Source organism: Sphaeramia orbicularis, chromosome 11 (genome assembly GCF_902148855.1).
Source record: "Sphaeramia orbicularis chromosome 11, fSphaOr1.1, whole genome shotgun sequence".
Classification (NCBI taxonomy): Eukaryota; Metazoa; Chordata; class Actinopteri; order Kurtiformes; family Apogonidae; genus Sphaeramia; species Sphaeramia orbicularis.
In genome coordinates, this window is record NC_043967.1 from 52,867,727 (window position 1) to 52,885,161 (window position 17,435).

At 36.6% G+C, this 17,435-nt stretch overlaps 3 protein-coding genes and 1 long non-coding RNA gene across 4 annotated transcripts in view; all 4 read right to left on the reverse strand.

The window, feature by feature from the left end:
* The window catches only part of LOC115428184 (zinc finger protein 260-like), a 17,473-nt gene extending 16,237 nt beyond the window's left edge, over positions 1-1,236 (reverse strand). Inside the window, exons 1-2 of the mRNA XM_030147029.1 lie at positions 1,178-1,236; positions 124-173 (exon numbers count right to left, since the gene is read on the reverse strand). Of these exons, the coding sequence (XP_030002889.1) occupies positions 124-173; positions 1,178-1,236 (109 nt within the window). The remainder of the gene's footprint in view (positions 1-123; positions 174-1,177) is intronic.
* A 3,804-nt stretch (positions 1,237-5,040) lies between these two features.
* Positions 5,041-9,340, reverse strand: LOC115428112 (zinc finger protein 182-like). The gene is made up of 2 exons (XM_030146953.1): positions 8,850-9,340; positions 5,041-6,456 (listed from the first exon to the last, which is right to left on the reverse strand). The coding sequence occupies exons 1-2, from the start codon at positions 9,043-9,045 to the stop codon at positions 5,525-5,527; spliced, it is 1,128 nt and encodes a 375-aa protein (XP_030002813.1). The 5' UTR covers positions 9,046-9,340; the 3' UTR covers positions 5,041-5,524.
* Positions 9,341-10,578: 1,238 nt separating this feature from the next.
* On the reverse strand, positions 10,579-11,373 carry LOC115428132 (uncharacterized). Its single transcript, XR_003936587.1, has 2 exons — positions 11,292-11,373; positions 10,579-10,867 (listed from the first exon to the last, which is right to left on the reverse strand). It is a non-coding gene; the product is annotated as an uncharacterized LOC115428132 (long non-coding RNA).
* Positions 11,374-11,534: 161 nt separating this feature from the next.
* On the reverse strand, positions 11,535-15,824 carry LOC115428095 (gastrula zinc finger protein XlCGF57.1-like). Its single transcript, XM_030146928.1, has 2 exons — positions 15,390-15,824; positions 11,535-12,929 (listed from the first exon to the last, which is right to left on the reverse strand). The coding sequence occupies exons 1-2, from the start codon at positions 15,493-15,495 to the stop codon at positions 11,650-11,652; spliced, it is 1,386 nt and encodes a 461-aa protein (XP_030002788.1). The 5' UTR covers positions 15,496-15,824; the 3' UTR covers positions 11,535-11,649.
* Positions 15,825-17,435: the final 1,611 nt, after the last annotated feature.

Sequence of the window (17,435 nt, forward strand, 5' to 3'; positions counted from 1 at the left end):
GTTTCGTTTTCACTTCCACTGGTCCACACCGCTCCATACCCCCGGCCCAGCCCTGGGTAGTTGTCATAAATATGTCAGTAGTTTTTCTCTAACTCACAGTCGATCTTTGAACAGATCCTCTACCTCCACGGTTCCCGCTGTTATTCTCCGTCTGGGTGCATATCCACGAGCACCTGAAAAACGGATGGAATGTACGCAGAGGACGCACAGAATGCTGCGTCCGTATCTGTCTGTGTCTGTAACATTACTTGCAGTCAGCGTTACTTTTATCACTGTCATTTATTTTGAAGAATCTCCACACACCCCATACATTATTCCACCGCCGCATGCCTGCTGCTCTGAACTGTGAATGTCACACGGCCGTAAGTGGTACCGGTGCATTTGTATCGGATATCTTTTACAAGTATGAATACGAGTACACACACTGAGTATCAGAGCTGATGCCTGATACTGGTATCGGATCGGTGCATCCCTATTTTGAACCATTGGCGACACTTAAGAGGTGATACTGGGAAACTGTTAATAATGTGAAAAAGGTAATTCCCTCAGAGTGGTGTGCACATCAAAGATACACAGATGAACAATTAACACACCAGCATGTCATCCTACTGCCAGAGCAGCACATCACCCCTCCAGACACTGGACCCATCAATGCCAATCCTGCCTGGAAGCCCATTCGGAGAACCCAACCTTTATCTTGTTTGGCTCTGATTAGACTGTCGGGGCCTAGACTTTACGGTGAAAATGAAAGAAGCACAAAAACCCTGTAGGCGGTGGGTAACAGTCCTCCGCTTCACCTCCACCTTGATGCCATCTGATCATGCAGAGAGGGGAATCCCACCTGTAGGCCCTGTTTCTACTAATTTGCATATTTAAATGGGAGCGTGGAGAGAGAGGAGTCTGGTACTCCAACATATGCGGTCATTTCCACACTGATTGGGATGTATAAAGAAATTGTGCTTGGATTCAGGTGTACACTCAGTTTTATTCATCTGGATTTTTTTGTGTGTAAGGAGTTTTCTGGATTTAAGTGTACGCCGGGTTTCAGTATGAAATCCACATAAGTCTTTATACATGAGGTCCCTAGTCTTGTTCTTTTGGTGGAAGCGTCTTTCCTCCACAAGTCATCTCTGTTTTTCTTCCACACTCTGGAAGCCTCTGAATTTCTCCTCTCCACCTTGTTCTGTTGCACATGCTCTCCTCCCAGTTCCAAAAGTCCATATCCAGGAAATTCATTGCCCGTTTTAATACATCCTTAAAACAGAGCTGTGGGCATCTTCAAGCTCTTGTGTCAGACGTCAGCTCACTGCACAGCTGGTGCTTTGGGATTCTCCCATCTCACATGTGGTGAACATGACCAAACCAGCGGAAGCTGGATGGTGCTTACTGGGGGATGTTCAGTGTACTGACTCGTCACAGTGGTCTTGTTTAGGCTTATGGTTTAGATGAAGTCCTGCCAGGCTCAAGAGAAGTTGTCCATGAGTCTCTGCAGCTTTTCCTCAGAGTGTGCTGCTAGTGCTGTATCATCTGCCAATAGCATGTCCCTTATCAGCACCTCACAGACTCTGGTTGTGCCCTCAAATCTGGACAGACTAAACAGCTTCCCAACTGACCTGATGTGGGGGTAGACTCCATCTGTTGAGGTACCAAATGCATTTTTCAGCATGATTTGTAAGTATGCAGCTTTGTTTGATGCTGCTACAGATGTTGAATAGCCCTGATGCTGAGCTGTCAAACTGTACAACACCCTTAATATCTGTGTGGAATGGCTAGATCATACTGAAAACTTAAGGTGTCATAGGACATCCCATCAGAGACAAGGAGATACAGAGAGATGGGTCCAACACTACTCTGAGCTGTACAGCAAGGAAAAGTCCATCTCAGACACTGCACTGGATACTACTGAGAGCCTGTCTGTTGTGTGGGAGCTGAATGCGACACCTACAGTAAAGGAAACAAGCAAAACCAATCGACAGCCTACGCTCTGGAAAAGCACCAGGGAGGGATGGAATCACATCTGAAGTTATCAAGCGCGCAAAAGGCGTTCTACTACAAAAACTTCATGACTTGCTGCACCAATGTTGGGAGATGGGAGAAGTCCCACAAGACATGAAAGATTGCAACATAATCACCTTGTACAAAAACAAGGGGAACAAAAGTGACTGCAACAACGAGTGAGGAGCCTCTTTGCTGAGTATTGTGGGGAAGGTTTTTGTGAGGGTGGTCCTGAACCAACTGCAGAAGCTTGCTGATAGTGTGTATCCTGAGTCTATGTGTGGCTTCAGGTCTGGACGTTCCTCCATAGACATGATCTTCTCTCTGCTAATTACAAGAGTGGTGCAGAGACAGCCTCTACATTGTCTTTATTGATCTCACAAGAGCTTTTGACCTTGTGAGCTGAGATGACCTCCAAAGTTCTTGAAGAGCATAAAGTAGAATACAAACTCCTTGTATTGATTAGATAAATCATAATGATACACACTCCTTAAACCACAGGAAAAGTGTGATTAAGACCTGTATGAAGGGAGAGGTAATACTTTTGCAAACATAACAATCAGGTTTTTCATTTATTAATTAGACATTGCAGTTTAAATATCATGTTATTTGCAAAATAAACAAATAAACAAATAAATAAATAAAGTTATATTGTTAGAATTGGCAATAACCTACTGTATATTAACCATTAAAAGCCTGAACATCTAAAACCATCTACTGATCTAAAATGTTTAACACCTGTTAAATCACTCAGCCTATCAATCCATGTAAATGATTGGTGTAAAATGCAGTTTGTCATATTTTCATGGTCATCAGATATGACCCATTTGGACGTTCAGAGGCTCTGTAGTGAACGTGGAAACAACGTCGTCTTCGACAAAACTGAGTCGCCAGTAAAACCCATGGCGTTGGATAAATGACAGTGGATGGAGACACTTGTTTTATATTCAGTTAATGATACATTTTGCTGAAAAAAAGTCTAATTTTACTTTGTTTTCTCTGCTTTGATAAAATAACTTTTGAATTTACTCTGGGTTTTATGGACATCTACATACAGAGATATAAATACAGAAATATACCAGATTTTCACATTACCTAAGAAAGATCAAATGAAAGAAAAACCATCATTTGGAAATCACCACAAAAATAGTTGTAGGTATGTTAAGCTTTAATAACTAAAATGTATATATGCTGTTTCATTTCCATTAAGACCTTTGGCTAAACTAGAGACAAATGTGTTCAAACCTGTTTCGTGGAACAGGACTCTCGGATTCCAAAAAGAGTCCAGTGTTTGTCTTTGTCTCTGGTTTTCTTCTTTAGTTCGACAAAGTTCCTCCTCATACTCTGCTATGGTTCTTTCAAACAGCCCAAATATCTCTTCAGCAGCTGCAGTTAGTCTCTGCTCCACCAGTGACCTCAGAATCTGCACCTTTTGAGACATTTTTCTTCACAAAAACTCCGTCAGAAACAGTTCGTCTTCACTACACTGGCAGGTCTGTTAGCAGCTAGCGAGCTGAGCTAACTTTAGCATCACTGAGCTAAAAACAGACAGATTACGAATAAAACAGACACAGAATGTGAACAGAATAAAGTCCAGTCAGTCGGTTTCATCCGGATACATAGGTTCTGCTGGTTCGGTTGGAGTTAATCAAACACTATACAGGAGAAAACGGACTTTCAGTAGTAATAACCCATGGAAAGGTAACCTGGTAGAGGCCCACCAGCGCCTCCAAGGTCAGAGTGCATTTGTGACGTCATGACAGCTCCTACAAAATAAAAGACTACAATTGATCAGGAGTAAAAAAGAAAACATGTTTAAAATGTAGCAGTATTGAGTTAGCATTTTCGGGTAGTTCCATTGTCAGTAACAAATATATTAGACCACCACCCAATTTGAAGTTTATGTCACAGTTGCTCTAGATTATTAACACTGATAATTACCAAAATACTTTTTTTTTTTTTTTTTTTTTTTTATGTTTCTGTAATGGTTAATAAATGATAAACTCTGTTAAAAGAGTAAAACGTCAAAAGCTCACTGAAAATGAAAGAGTCTGCTTTAAAGCACTTCATGTGGCTGGATGGACTCAAACAGGGAAAGGTGGTCTGAGACATTTGTTGAGCAATGTTTTTGTACAAATTAAACCACTAATAAATTAAAAAAACAAAAACAAAAAACAAAAACAAAACAAACAAAAACCTCCTGGTATTATTGGCCAAAGCTGGTGCTGGTAGTAGATAAATAACAGACAGTAAAATAAGAGCTCAATTATTAAAAATTGCTAGCATCAACATTTTTTTTTTTTTTTTTACAATTAGATTTATATGACTGATAAACAATGATTTTGTTTCTTGGTGAAAAATATTTGTTTCTACCTCAATCAGATGTACTAATTCCAAATCTGGAAACTGAATTTCTTCAGCATATCAGGATGTTACAGACAAGTCAACATATATTCAATAGCAGCATGTCACATCAGAGTTATTGGCTCTAAAAATTATACATGATGAACATTCAGATGGTTTCAATACCTGACATAAATATTAGGTTCAATCCAAAACGATACAAAGCTGAAATCTGGACTTTCCATTATATCCAGACTGGAGAACACATTTGTGATCTGTATTCTCCTAAAAGTTCAGATTCTAGAATTAAAAGGACTGAGATTCATTTGTACATGAAACATATTCTGTTCTGATCTTTTCTTTATCATGTCTGGTACAAGCAGATGAACAGGCGGGTTGCAGAATGTTTAAAAAAAAAAAAAAAAAAAAGAAGCTTTTCCTGTGATTATGAAAATTTCTGATTTCAGCCCGATTTAGTCGAGATAGTAAGTTTTTTCCTTCAGTAGCAGTAGAAAAGCTCTGTTATTTTGTCCTGTGTTGAATTCCACATTTACTAATTCATTACATTGAGTCTGATGTTCAGTCAGGTAGATTTAACATGTTAATTTCAACATTATATGTTATTATAGAGTTACAGATGAATTTCAAACATGTATAATGTGATTTCAGGGTAAGTTTTTAAGAGACATAGTGGAAACTATCAATAAACATTGTTATTTTGTTGCTTTGACCTCTTTCACCTCTAGTTCTCAGCTGATGTGACAGTTTGGATCCTGTTAGTCTGACTCTTCAACTGCTGAACTCAGTAATAAAAAAATCATTCTTTTCTTCTAATTACAAAGGGAAGCGAACAGACGAAGGATATATAGGGTGTCCCAAAAAAATGTACATCATTTAAGATGTTCATATCGGAGTGACCAAATGGTCAGGAGAAGTTATATCTGCCAGGAAGATAGATTGAATGTGCTAATGATGGAGACAACATGTTATTTTATTAAACATTCATTTCATAAAACAGAATGGCACCACTGAGAAAACCATTAAAAAATAAACATAGAAAATAAGAAAAAAAAAACCACTCAGTTGAAATTATTTCTGCAGATTTTCCTCTAAAATGTTTCAGTTTCTTTATTCTTCATGTTGTTTAGTCTCTGTTGGTCTGATTTCTGTGAATGTGACAGTCTGTCTATTTTCTCATGTGGATCTTCATATGTGTCTGAACATTCTGTTTTTGTTTGAAGCGTTTCTGACAAACTAGACAGCTGAAAGGTTTCTCTCCCGTATGGAATCTCATGTGACACTCCAAACTTGTCTTCTGACCAAATCTTTTACCACATTCTGAACAGCTAAATGGTTTCTCACCGGTGTGGATCCTCATGTGACCAGTTAAGTGTGATTTACAAGTAAATCTTTTCTCACAAACAGAACAATGAAATGGTCTTTCTCCTGTGTGGACTCTCATGTGTCTCCTGATGATGCTCTTGTCTCTAAAACTTTTGTGACACACTGAACATGCGACTGGTTTTTCTCCCGTGTGGGACATCATGTGGATTTCTAAGCGTGACTTCCAGCGGAATGTTTTCGAGCACACAGGGCAGTGGTACAGTTTCTTTTTATATCCCACATCACTTACACTCAACTCATTATTCTTCATCATGTCTCTGGGTGAGTTGGTTTTCTGTGTTGTGTTTTTCCTCCGAGAAAATGTTGCTTCACATTCAGAAGAACCACCCAGTTTCTGTCCTGTGTAAGTGTCCATGTGTTCCTCCAGTAAACTCTTACTGTCAAAGGTTCTTCTCTTTATGCTCTCCATGTGGACCAGGATGTCTGGTTCTGATCTTCCACAGTTCACTTTATTTGCTTTCTCTTTGTACTCCTCAGTTGGTGTTTGATTAAGCTGTGAGGACTTAACTTTCTTCTCATCATCATCTTTACTCTTCACAGGGACAGGAGTGGATGGGAACCTGGTGATATTCACTTCCTGGCTGGTCCACAGTTCCTCCTGTTCCTCTTTAATGTGTGGGGTCTCTGGTTCTGATTCCTCCTGGTCCACAATGGGATTCCACTCCTGCTGCTCAGGAGGAACCTCTTCTTTAACCACCGACAGCTGCTGGACATCTGTAGGATACGAGGAAATACAGTTAGACTTTTCAGTTAGTTAGATTTTGATGATAATACAGTCAGTTTAAATTGATGAGTTTAAACAGGTCCGAAAGGAACAATCCCCCCTTGGAGATAATAAATGTTTCTTGACCTTGAAGTAAATTATCAGCCTATAAAACCTAAATCATTTGTAATGAACAGGAATCAATGAGAAAAGACTAGTGACAAAGATAATAAATGTATTAAGGCATTAACAGAAAAGCCAGTTTGTTGATGCGGCAATGTCGTGTGTTATTCTCTCTCTCTCTTCCATCACCTGACAGAGCATGAGCCTTCATTCAGCGCATGTTGATACTCTAATCTTTCCACATGAAAACATGGAGCGCAACGTAATGATGTGCAGATCAGTGGAACTGGGTCAGGTTGGTGCAGTTCCAAAACAACGTCACTTTATTTGCGGGTCAAATAATTCCACAAAAGCGGGTTGAAATTAAAAAAAAACAACAAAAAACAAAAAAAAAAACGACCCGTGCATCACTAGCACAAGGCCAAGACTGAAGGAAGACGACGACTCGGAGTACGATTACTACATTGTGATCTGGAAAATCTATGATCTATGTAATGTTCTGTGAACCATGGAAGCACCACCAATACTGAATAATAATTTGGACAGCCAGTGTGTTTGGATTATTATTAGGGATGCACCAATCCGATACCGGGCATCGGTTATCGGCTCCGATACTCAGTTTGTGTACTCGTATTCGTACTCATACAAGATATCCGATACAAATGCACCGATACCGCTTACGGCCGTGTGACATTCACAGTTCAGTGCAGCAGGTACGAGGAGGAGGAATAATGTGTGGGGAGTGTGAAGAGTGTGGAGATTTTTCAAAATAAATGACGGTGATAAAAGTAACGCTGACTGACAGTAACGTTACAGACACAGACAGATACGGATGCAGCGTTCTGTCCGTCCTCTGTGTACATTCCATCTGTTTTCCAGGTGCTGGTGAATGAGTATCCAGACGGAGAATACCAGCAGGAACCGTGGAGGTAGAGGATCTGTTCAAAGAGTCACTGTGTGAGTTAGAGAAAAACTACTGACACATTTAGGACAACTACTCAGGGCTGAGCTGGTTTCCATCCTACTTATAATACTATAGGGGTAATAAGAAGTGGTGCGGACCACCGCCAGTGGAAGTGAAAACGAAACTTGTGGCTCATTTCTCTTTTCTCTTCCTGCTTTTAAACCTTATCAGTGAAAACTGCAATATTAGTATCAAAGTAGTGTGGCCTCTGTCGTCTCTATGTTTGTTATTGCTGACTCTCTTCTTCTTCTTCTCAAAAAACTTTACTCTTCTTCATGGTATTTGTCCAGTATGGTTAATTCTGAACGGCGCCCTCTGGTGGATTAATTGAGAAACGCTCATTCCAACACATTAAATGTCAGTAGCAGCACTTTGTTCCAGTCAGACTAATGACAACAACAATAAAACACAATTACAAAAGAAACTAAGAACTGGAATGGGATTATTAAATACTCGTATCGGTACTCGGTATCAGCAAGTACTCAAATGTAAGTACTCGTACTCGGTTTGATAAAAAGTAGTATCGGTGCATCCCTTATTATTATGTACATTTATTTCATGAAGACAATGCGCTCTTTTCTCTAACATGCTGTGTGTCTTTTCTGCTGCCCTCTTAACCTTTTCCCACTTTATGTTGTTCACTTAAATTTAAAAGAAAATTCAAGATGTTAACCTACGGAAGCGTATTGCATTCACACAAAAAAATAAATTCGGCTCTGTTTTTCCAAATTAACGAGATAATTATCTTGTAATTACGAGAAAAAACAAGTTTAATAAAAAATTCGGCTCTGTTTTTCTGAATTACCGAGATGATGTTTTCTGAAAAAAAAAAAAAAAAAAAAAATCGGCTGTTTTTCTGAATTAACGAGATAATTATCTCGTTAATTCTATAAAAACAGAGCCGAATTTAATGTTTGTGTGAATGCAATATGCATATGTATTAACCTATGTTTTGTTTTGGTTAAATGTCTCAGAAGGACTGGTAATGCTTGTGTCTGGCATGTTTTTTATTCTGCTTTTTATTGTATATTGTTAATGTTACATTGAACGTTAATACAAGTTGCTCATTGTTGAACGGAAAATGTCAAATGTAGAGAAAAAAAGTTGTTCAGAAGTCTACACATTAAAAGTTGTAGGTATATAAAGACAGAACGATAGATAGAACGATAGAACGATAGAACGATAGAACGATAGATAGATAGATAGATAGATAGATAGATAGATAGATAGATAGATAGATAGATAGATAGATAGATAGATATGCTGTTACATTTTCAGTAAGACCTTTGGCTAAACTAGAAACAAATGTGTTCAAACCTGTTTTGTGTATCAGGACTCTCGGATTCCAAACACAGTCCAGTATTTGTCTTTGTCTCTGGTTTTCTTCTTTAGTTCGACAAAGTTCCTCCTCGTACTCTGCTATGGTTCTTTCAAACAGCCCAAATATCTCTTCAGCAGCTGCAGTTAGTCTCTGCTCCACAAACGATCTCAGAATCTCCACTTTTTGGGACATTTTTCACCTTTTCTTCACAGAAACTCCGTCAGAAACAGTTTGACTCCATCACACACTGACAGGTCTGTTAGCAGTTAGCGAGCTAAGCTAACATTAGCAACACTGAGTTAACAACAGATAAATCAGGAGTAAAATAGACAGAGAATTTGAACAAAACAAAGTCCAGTCAGTCGGTTTCATCCGGATACAGAGGTTCTGCTCGTTCAGTTGGATTTAAACAAACACTATACACAAGAAAACAGGGACTTCCTTTAGAAATTAACCACGTAACTCTTCAGTGCTTCCGGGGCCTGGCAGTGTGGATTCGCGACGTCACGAAAGCTCCTACAAAATAAAAGACTACAGACGATCAGGAGGAACCAGAAAACTATTAATTCTTTAAAATGTAGCAGTATTGAGTTGACATTTTCGATTAGTTCCATTGTTAGAGTAACATTAACGTATTAGACCACCACCCAATGTGACGTTTATGTCACAGCTGCCGTAGATTATTAACAATGAATACACTAAATCATTTTTAATGTTACTGTCATGGGCAATAGATGAAATTCCTGTTGAAAATAATAAAATGTCAGAAGCTCACTGAAAATGACAGAGTCCACTTTAAAGCACTTCATGATCCTGGATGGACTTAAACAGGGAAAGATGGTCTGAAATATTTGTTAAGAGCTGTATTTGTACAAACTAATGCACTAATCCACAAAAACAGACAGAACCTGGAGCTGGTAGTAGAAAAATCACCATATATATATATATATATATATATATATATATATATATATATATATATATATATATATATATATATATATATATATATATATAATACTAAAATACACACACACACACACATATATAAATATATATATATATATATATATATATATATATATATATATATATATATATATATATATATATATATATAAACCCAATTATTTGTTTCAGTCCAAAATGATATAAAGCTGAAATCTGGACTTTCCATTGTATCCAGATTGGAGAACACATTTGTGATCTCTATTCTCCTCAATGTTTAGACTCTAGAATTAACAGACTGAGACTCATTGATACATGTGATGAAACATGTTTTGTTCTTTTCAAGTACAAATTATGATCAACCACATGAGGACGCATTACAAGCAGACGAACAGATGGGCAGTGGAATATCTCTAAAATTCCATTTCCTCCACTCACGTCTTGCCTTTTTCTTTCAGGTTGGATGAGATCAGTGATATTAAACGATTTCAACCAAATTTTCTACAGGTAAAACAATAATGATGAAAAAAATTCAACATTAAATAAAAGCAAAGTCTGCATTTTGTGTATGTAGATAAAAATGTCAACAAAATAACCCCTAAAGATGAAATAAGTATTTGTTATATGAAATAATGTTAAGACATTAGTCATTGTTTTATAGCCCCGCTCCCTGTTCCCAGTGAAACACCTGAATTCAATGTGTCCCAGTACCTTCGTCTGAATAGTGTAACTCAACATCTTGATGTGATTCTGACTAATTCTGATTTCAGGTTTTTGATTCAGCCTGATTTAGTCGAGTTATAAAGTTTTTTCCTTCAGTAGCAGACGAAAAGCTGTTTTTTTGTCCTGTGTTCAGTTCCACATTTACTGATTCATTACATTGAGTCTGATGTTCAGTTATGTAGATTTAGAAGTTATGTATTAATTGCTTGACTTACATGTACATTCAACAATTATATGTTTATTGTAGTCAAAGATTAATTTCTGGAATGCATAATGTCATTTCATGGTAGGTTTTTGAGGGATGATGGAAACTTTCAACAAATGTTTTTATTGTGGCTTTAACCTCTTTCACGAAAAGAGGTGATGACACGTGCATACAGTCACTAAAAGGTGTGCAGGATCCCAAAGAAACAGTGGATCAAAGAGTTGGATAAGGTCCGCACAACCTGTGAGCTCCCCAAAAAAGTTTTTTATTCACCACAAGTAGTAGTAGTAGACGTTTTGGGCCACAGCCCTTCATCAGACATGGGACAGATCATAACACACAGCTGTTTATATAGGGCAGTAATTACAGTAATTGTCACATGACAGGTGATGCAAATCATTTTGTTAGCCTTCTTTAACAGTTACTTATAAGTGTCTTTAAATACATAATAATTCATACAAGTATGATAATCAAATTTCTGCAAATTAATACAAATACAGCGAGTTACAGTGATTTTTTGAAGAGCTCACAGGTTGTGCGGACCTTATCTGATTCTTTTAACCTCTTTCACCTCTAGTTCTCAGCTGATGTGATCATTTGGATCCTGTTTGTCTGACTCAACTGCTGATCACAGTAAAAAAAAAAAAAAAAAAAAAAAAATCATTCTGTTCTTCTAATTACAAAGGGAAGTGAACAGACGGAGGATATATTTAAATTCATTTATTAAAAAAAAAAAAAAGGCACCATATAGAAAATAATTAAGAAAAATGAACATAGAAAATCATTTTTTAAAAAAAACAAAAAACAAAACAATCATTGGAAATTATTTCTGCAGATTTTCCTCTATAACATTTCTGTATCATTATCCTTCATGTAGTTTAGTCTCTGCTGGTCTGATTCCTGTGAATGTGACATTCTGTCTATTCTCTTGTGTGGACCTTCATATGTATCTGAACATGATGTTTACGTTTGAAGCGTTTCTGACAAACTACACAGCCAAAAGGTTTCTCTCCCGTGTGGAGCCTCATGTGACGCTCTACACCTGTTTTCTGAGTAAATCTTTTACCACATTCTGAACAGCCAAATGGTTTCTCACCAGTGTGGACCTTCATGTGAGCAGTTAAGGTTGAATTACTGGTAAATCTTTTCCCACAAACGGAACAATAAAATGGTCTTTCTCCTGTGTGGACTCTCATGTGGATGTCTAACTTTGCTCTGCAGACAAATGTTTTTCCACATTCAGAGCACAGATGCTGTTTGAGTTGTTCTCCTACATCTCTTACAGCACCATCTCTATTTTTCTTTGTGTTACTCTGAGTTTTGGTGTCGCATTCACTGGCAGAATGATGTCTCACATGACGACGTAAACTTGACCCATGTACAAATCTTTTACCACATACTGAACAGCGGAACAGTTTTTCTCCTGTGTGAGCTGCCATGTGTGTCTTGATAGAACTTTTATGTCCAAAACTTTTCTGACAAACTGAACAGCTGAAGGGTTTCACTTCTGTATGACTCGCCATGTGATCATGCAAGTTTCCTTTCTGACTGAATCTTTTACCACACACTGAACAACAAAATGGTTTCTCTCCTGTGTGAACTCTCATGTGTGGAACTAAGGCTTCCTTCCGAGCAAATTTTTTGCCACAGAGTGAGCAAGTAAATGGTTTCTCTCCTGTGTGAACCCTCATGTGTGTCTCTAAAACTGATCTGAAGTAGAAGGTTTTGCCACACTCAGAGCAGTGAAGTTTTGTTTTAGATCCTTCATCATGTATATCACTTGACTTCATTACTGACTGACGTTCACAGATATCGTTCCAAAACTCCCTTTCAGCACTGTCCTCACTTTTTAAAGACACCGAGCCCTGCTCAACAGTCTGTGTTTTTAAATGTGGATTAAAGCTGCTGACTGGTCCTGATCCACAGTCCTCTTCAACTGGTTCCTCTCTATTCTCCATAGTTTGTCTGTGATGAAGGTGTGGGGAGTGAACTTTCTCTTCATCATCTTCACTCTTCACAAGGACACAAGTGGATGGGAGCCTGGTGATATCAGCCTTCTGATTGGTCCACACCTCCTCCTGTTCCTCTTTAATATGAGGGGGGTCTAGGTCCTCCTGGTCCAGACTGGGGTTCCAGTTCTGCTCCCCAGGGAGAACCTCTTCTTTAACCACCAACAGTTGCTGGACATCTACAGGACAACCTAAAATACAGGCAGACAATTTATTTTGACACTAAAACAAACTTTTTGTTTAGTTTGTAAACCTTCCAATAAACGGACGGGTTGAGTTCATGTCTAAATATATAGAGAGATCAGACTTGCATAAACTAAGATTCATGTTCTCTTCAAGAGGCATTTTTGGTCATCTGGACCTGATACATGTGTCTACCAAATGTAGGATGTGTGGGTCAAACTTCATGTAAGAGCTTAATTGTGGGTGGAGTCTCTGAAGGTAGACCACAGTCTGATCAGACTGAATGGAGTCGAAAGGGAGAAAAGAATCAGTTCACTAAATAAACAAGTATTTAGTGAAAACTGTCAATTGAGAGATGAGATGTAAAATGAACTAAATTATCTTTTTTGTGAGACAGTGACAATTCAAAGATAAGATAAGATAAGATAAGATAAGATAAGATAAGATAAGATAAGATAAGATAAGATAAGATAAGATTGATCCTACTGTGGGGAAATTAAAGATTCTAAGCAGTATTTAAAATGCAGGGTGACAGTAAAGTAAAAATAAAGTAATAGAATCTGAAGAATATTCAAATACAGATATGAAATAGCAATAAAAATGTAGACATACACAAATGTTTACAAAACCCATGAACCAAACAATCATGACTTTTGAGATCTCTTTTCGTATATCTCAACTTCTTTAAACATAAAGGAGAAGAAATTAGCTTCTTCATGTCATCCAAAACTAATTTGCCGTGAGGGTCAACCAAGGTTATTCAATCTATTTCTATCTTTACCAAAGGTAAAAATATTCAAACTCAACAAACATGTCAATAGTCTCTTCCATCACAGCTAATAAATTCACTATAAACCACAAAACTGTCGTAAACATTAGGGGAACATTCAATGACATCAGAGAACTGATAACACTGGTTCAAGGTGACACATGAGACTGAAGCTAGAGCTCATTAAACTGAAGTTAGTTTTGTCATCCTCAGTAGTTAAAAACCATCCAGACTGGAATCTTTTGCCTTTCATCTCAGTGTTTTTCTTTAGGATATGGTTCCAGGCTTTTTTGTGCAACTGGATGTGATACATGTGCTTCACAAATTTAGTAAGTCTGGGTCTAACCTAGTACCTTTAATTTGTGGAAGAAAAAAAATTATAAATACTATGAGCATTTTTTTTTTTTCCACAAATAATTGAATTTTACATTGCTGACTACATTCTGATCTTTTGTACGTTATATTTGATTTAATTTATTTATTTTCTATGTTAAACTTATTTCTTTATTTTAGCCTCATTTAATTGTATATGACAATAAACCTCTTGTACCTTGACTCTTGAATAATCATGAAACCTGGTATTAAAGAGGCCTCAGGGAAATATACAATAACACAATAATGGAATTATAACATTAAGACAATTACAGACTGGAGTATCAATAAACTCAGACACCGGAGAAATAATAATAATAATTAAAAAAAAAAGATTTCCAATATATTACTGTTGCATATAAGTTTTAACCAACTCAGACTCGACCCCCTTTAACAATAGCAAAAAAAACCCAGATTAAACATGTTCTATATTCATTTCCCAGACCACCCTATCACTATCTCTTAAAATACAGAGTGATACGATAATATAATATAATATAATATTATTATAATAATTTTCAGTAAACAGTTATTGATGGCATTTGTTTTTACATGACCATCATAAAATGATCATAATTTATAATAGTGATCAGATAAAAAAAAAAAACAACAGCTGCCCTAAGAAAAAAACCCAATAGGAATAACGTGACAGTATGACACTGATAAGCAGTAGTATCATTACAATATAAACAATATTCATATCTATTCAAAAGTCTTCATCAAAATAAAAATACAGTTCTAAGCAAAACTCTTCGTTCAACATCCTGTTTGTTGGTTTATTAAAGTTCTCATGTCCATGTCGACCAGGTTTCATTCAACTCATGTCAGATGTTTCTGGTTGTTTCTTCCCCTTTACAACATATTTAGTTCCATTTTCTGTGTCTTTTAAAATTGTGCACATATTTCCTATATTTTCTTGTTGTATCTAAAGAAAATAGAATGAGAAATAAATATGTCTGATCATATAAAATAAAGGTTAAAAAACACAAAAACAATAATTATATCTAACAGAATGAGCCAATCAGGAGGTTTAACATCTTGGTTCAGATCTAAACTAACAAACAGACTCAAGTGTTTAGTTACAGTTACACTTTTCACCAGAACACATCACTTTGCAGTCTGAAATAAATACTTTATGTCCTTCTGTTTTACAGGATGAACCTCACAGTACTTTGTTTGCGTAGATTTTTATGTTCCATGTTTTCAGACAAGTGTCAATATAGAATTTAAGCAGCTCATTCATTTCACTGTCACATGGAATAATAATGTAACACAATGAATTTAACATCAGTGTTGAACTTTGAATAAAACACATGAATGTCCAAACCTGAAGTGTGTATTTGGACTTTCTGGTTCCAAACTGCGTCCGGTCGCTCGTTTTCTTCTTTAGTTCGACAATATTCTTCTTCCTCGTACATCTGAATTTTAGACATTTTTCACTTTTTCTTCACACAAACTCAGTCAGAAACATAGTTTGTCTCCATCACACACTGACAGGTCTGTTAGCAGCTAGCGAGCAAAGCTAACTTTAGCATCACTGAGCTAACAAGAGATAAATCAGGAATAAAACAGACACTGAATGTGAACAGAACAAAGTCCAGTCAGTCGGGTTCATCCGGATAAAGGGGTTCAATTCTGGTTCGGATGGACCAAGACAAACTATTTACAGGAGAAAACGACGGACTTTGATTAGAAGTATAAAGTTCGACATAATACAACCACTCACTTCCGGTTTGTATTTGTGATTTCCGGACTGCTCCTACAAAATAAAATGCCTTGCATGATTCGAAGAAGCTGATCAACTGGAAATAGAAAATATGAATTCTTTAAAATTAAATAATGTTAATTTGACTCTGTTGTTCCTTTGTCATAATAACAGTCAACACACTTCCATTTATTCATGTATAATATTTCTAATGTTATGGAGTCTATTCTATACATGTATTTGTTGAAGTAGTAATTTTTTATTTTTTTTTTATTTTTATTTTTTTTGCTGCTACAGGCTCTTGACTCCAGCAGTTAAATATTGCCTTCAATTTAAAAAATGAATACAAACTGAAAAAAAATATGAAACACTGCCTAATGATGGGAATTATGAAGCCATGTTTACTTTGAAATATTTACTTTTTTCTGCAATTCTTTCTGCTAATTTTAGGATTGTTTGAAATTTGTGGGATCATCAACTCGTACAAACAAATGTGAATGATGCAAAATCAGACTTTAAGAAATTCAGGGAAAAAATGGCAAATTAATGTGTCTTTTACTGTTGTGATCTGAAAAGATAAGCCATGACATTACTGAGATACATGTTTAATGATGATTTTGTCTTCTGTCAAGGCACTGAGGGTTGTTCTATGAGAGAAATGACATGCAAGAGTTTTCCAGAGTGAAATTGAACATTATTTTATTTTCAAATTCCACCACCAATTTTGGAAGGTTGAACTTTTCCACTTTATTGTAATAGTTTTTTTAAAAATTTTTTTTTTTTTTTTTAATTTTTATTGACACATATGTATTATTTTTATTGTGTTTCCTGTTGCAAATGAAATCATACACCAGAAACAATACCTTATGTGTTTATGGGAAGAATTTAACTGTGGTGAGAGAATTCAATCTGAATAAATAAATAAATAAATAAACTGGAAATTTACTGTACACCACCTTTCATATCTCCGTCTAAACCATTACCTCCTCAGTAGACCCCTCTTCACTCCACTCATCAGTATCTTGCTCCAGTTTATCTGCATCTCAATTCATGATTCTGTTTATTGTGTGAAACTTCATGTGTCTTTGGAACTGAATGTTATGTCAAAATCATTTCTGATGAACTGAGTAGCTGCTCATGTGATTCTGTACATTTGACTTGTGACAAAAAAAACTTTGCCACAAAATGAACATTCGAATGGTTTCTCTGCGGTGTGAGTTGCTAAATGTACCATGACCTTATTTTTCTGTTTAAAGCATTTCTGACAAAGTGGACAGTTGAAGGGTTTCTCTTCTGTGTGACATTTCATGTGACTGAGTAAACCTGACCTTTGAGCAAATCTTTTACCACATTCTGCACAGCTGACTGCTTTCTCTCCTATATGGATTCTCATGTGAGGAATTAAGCTTGACTTTTGAGTAAATCTTTTAGCACAGACTGAACAATCACATGCTTTTTCACCAGTGTGGATTTTCATGTGAGGAGTTAAGTTTGACTTTTGTGCAAAACTTTTCCCACACACTGAACAAACATATGGTTTCTCTCCCATGTGGATTCAAGAACTGTGATTTCTTGACAGACGCTTTACTGCACTGCAAACAGCAAAGTTGTTCCATTTTATATTCCACATCACTTCCACTAAAGTTATTGTTTATCATCATGTGTCTA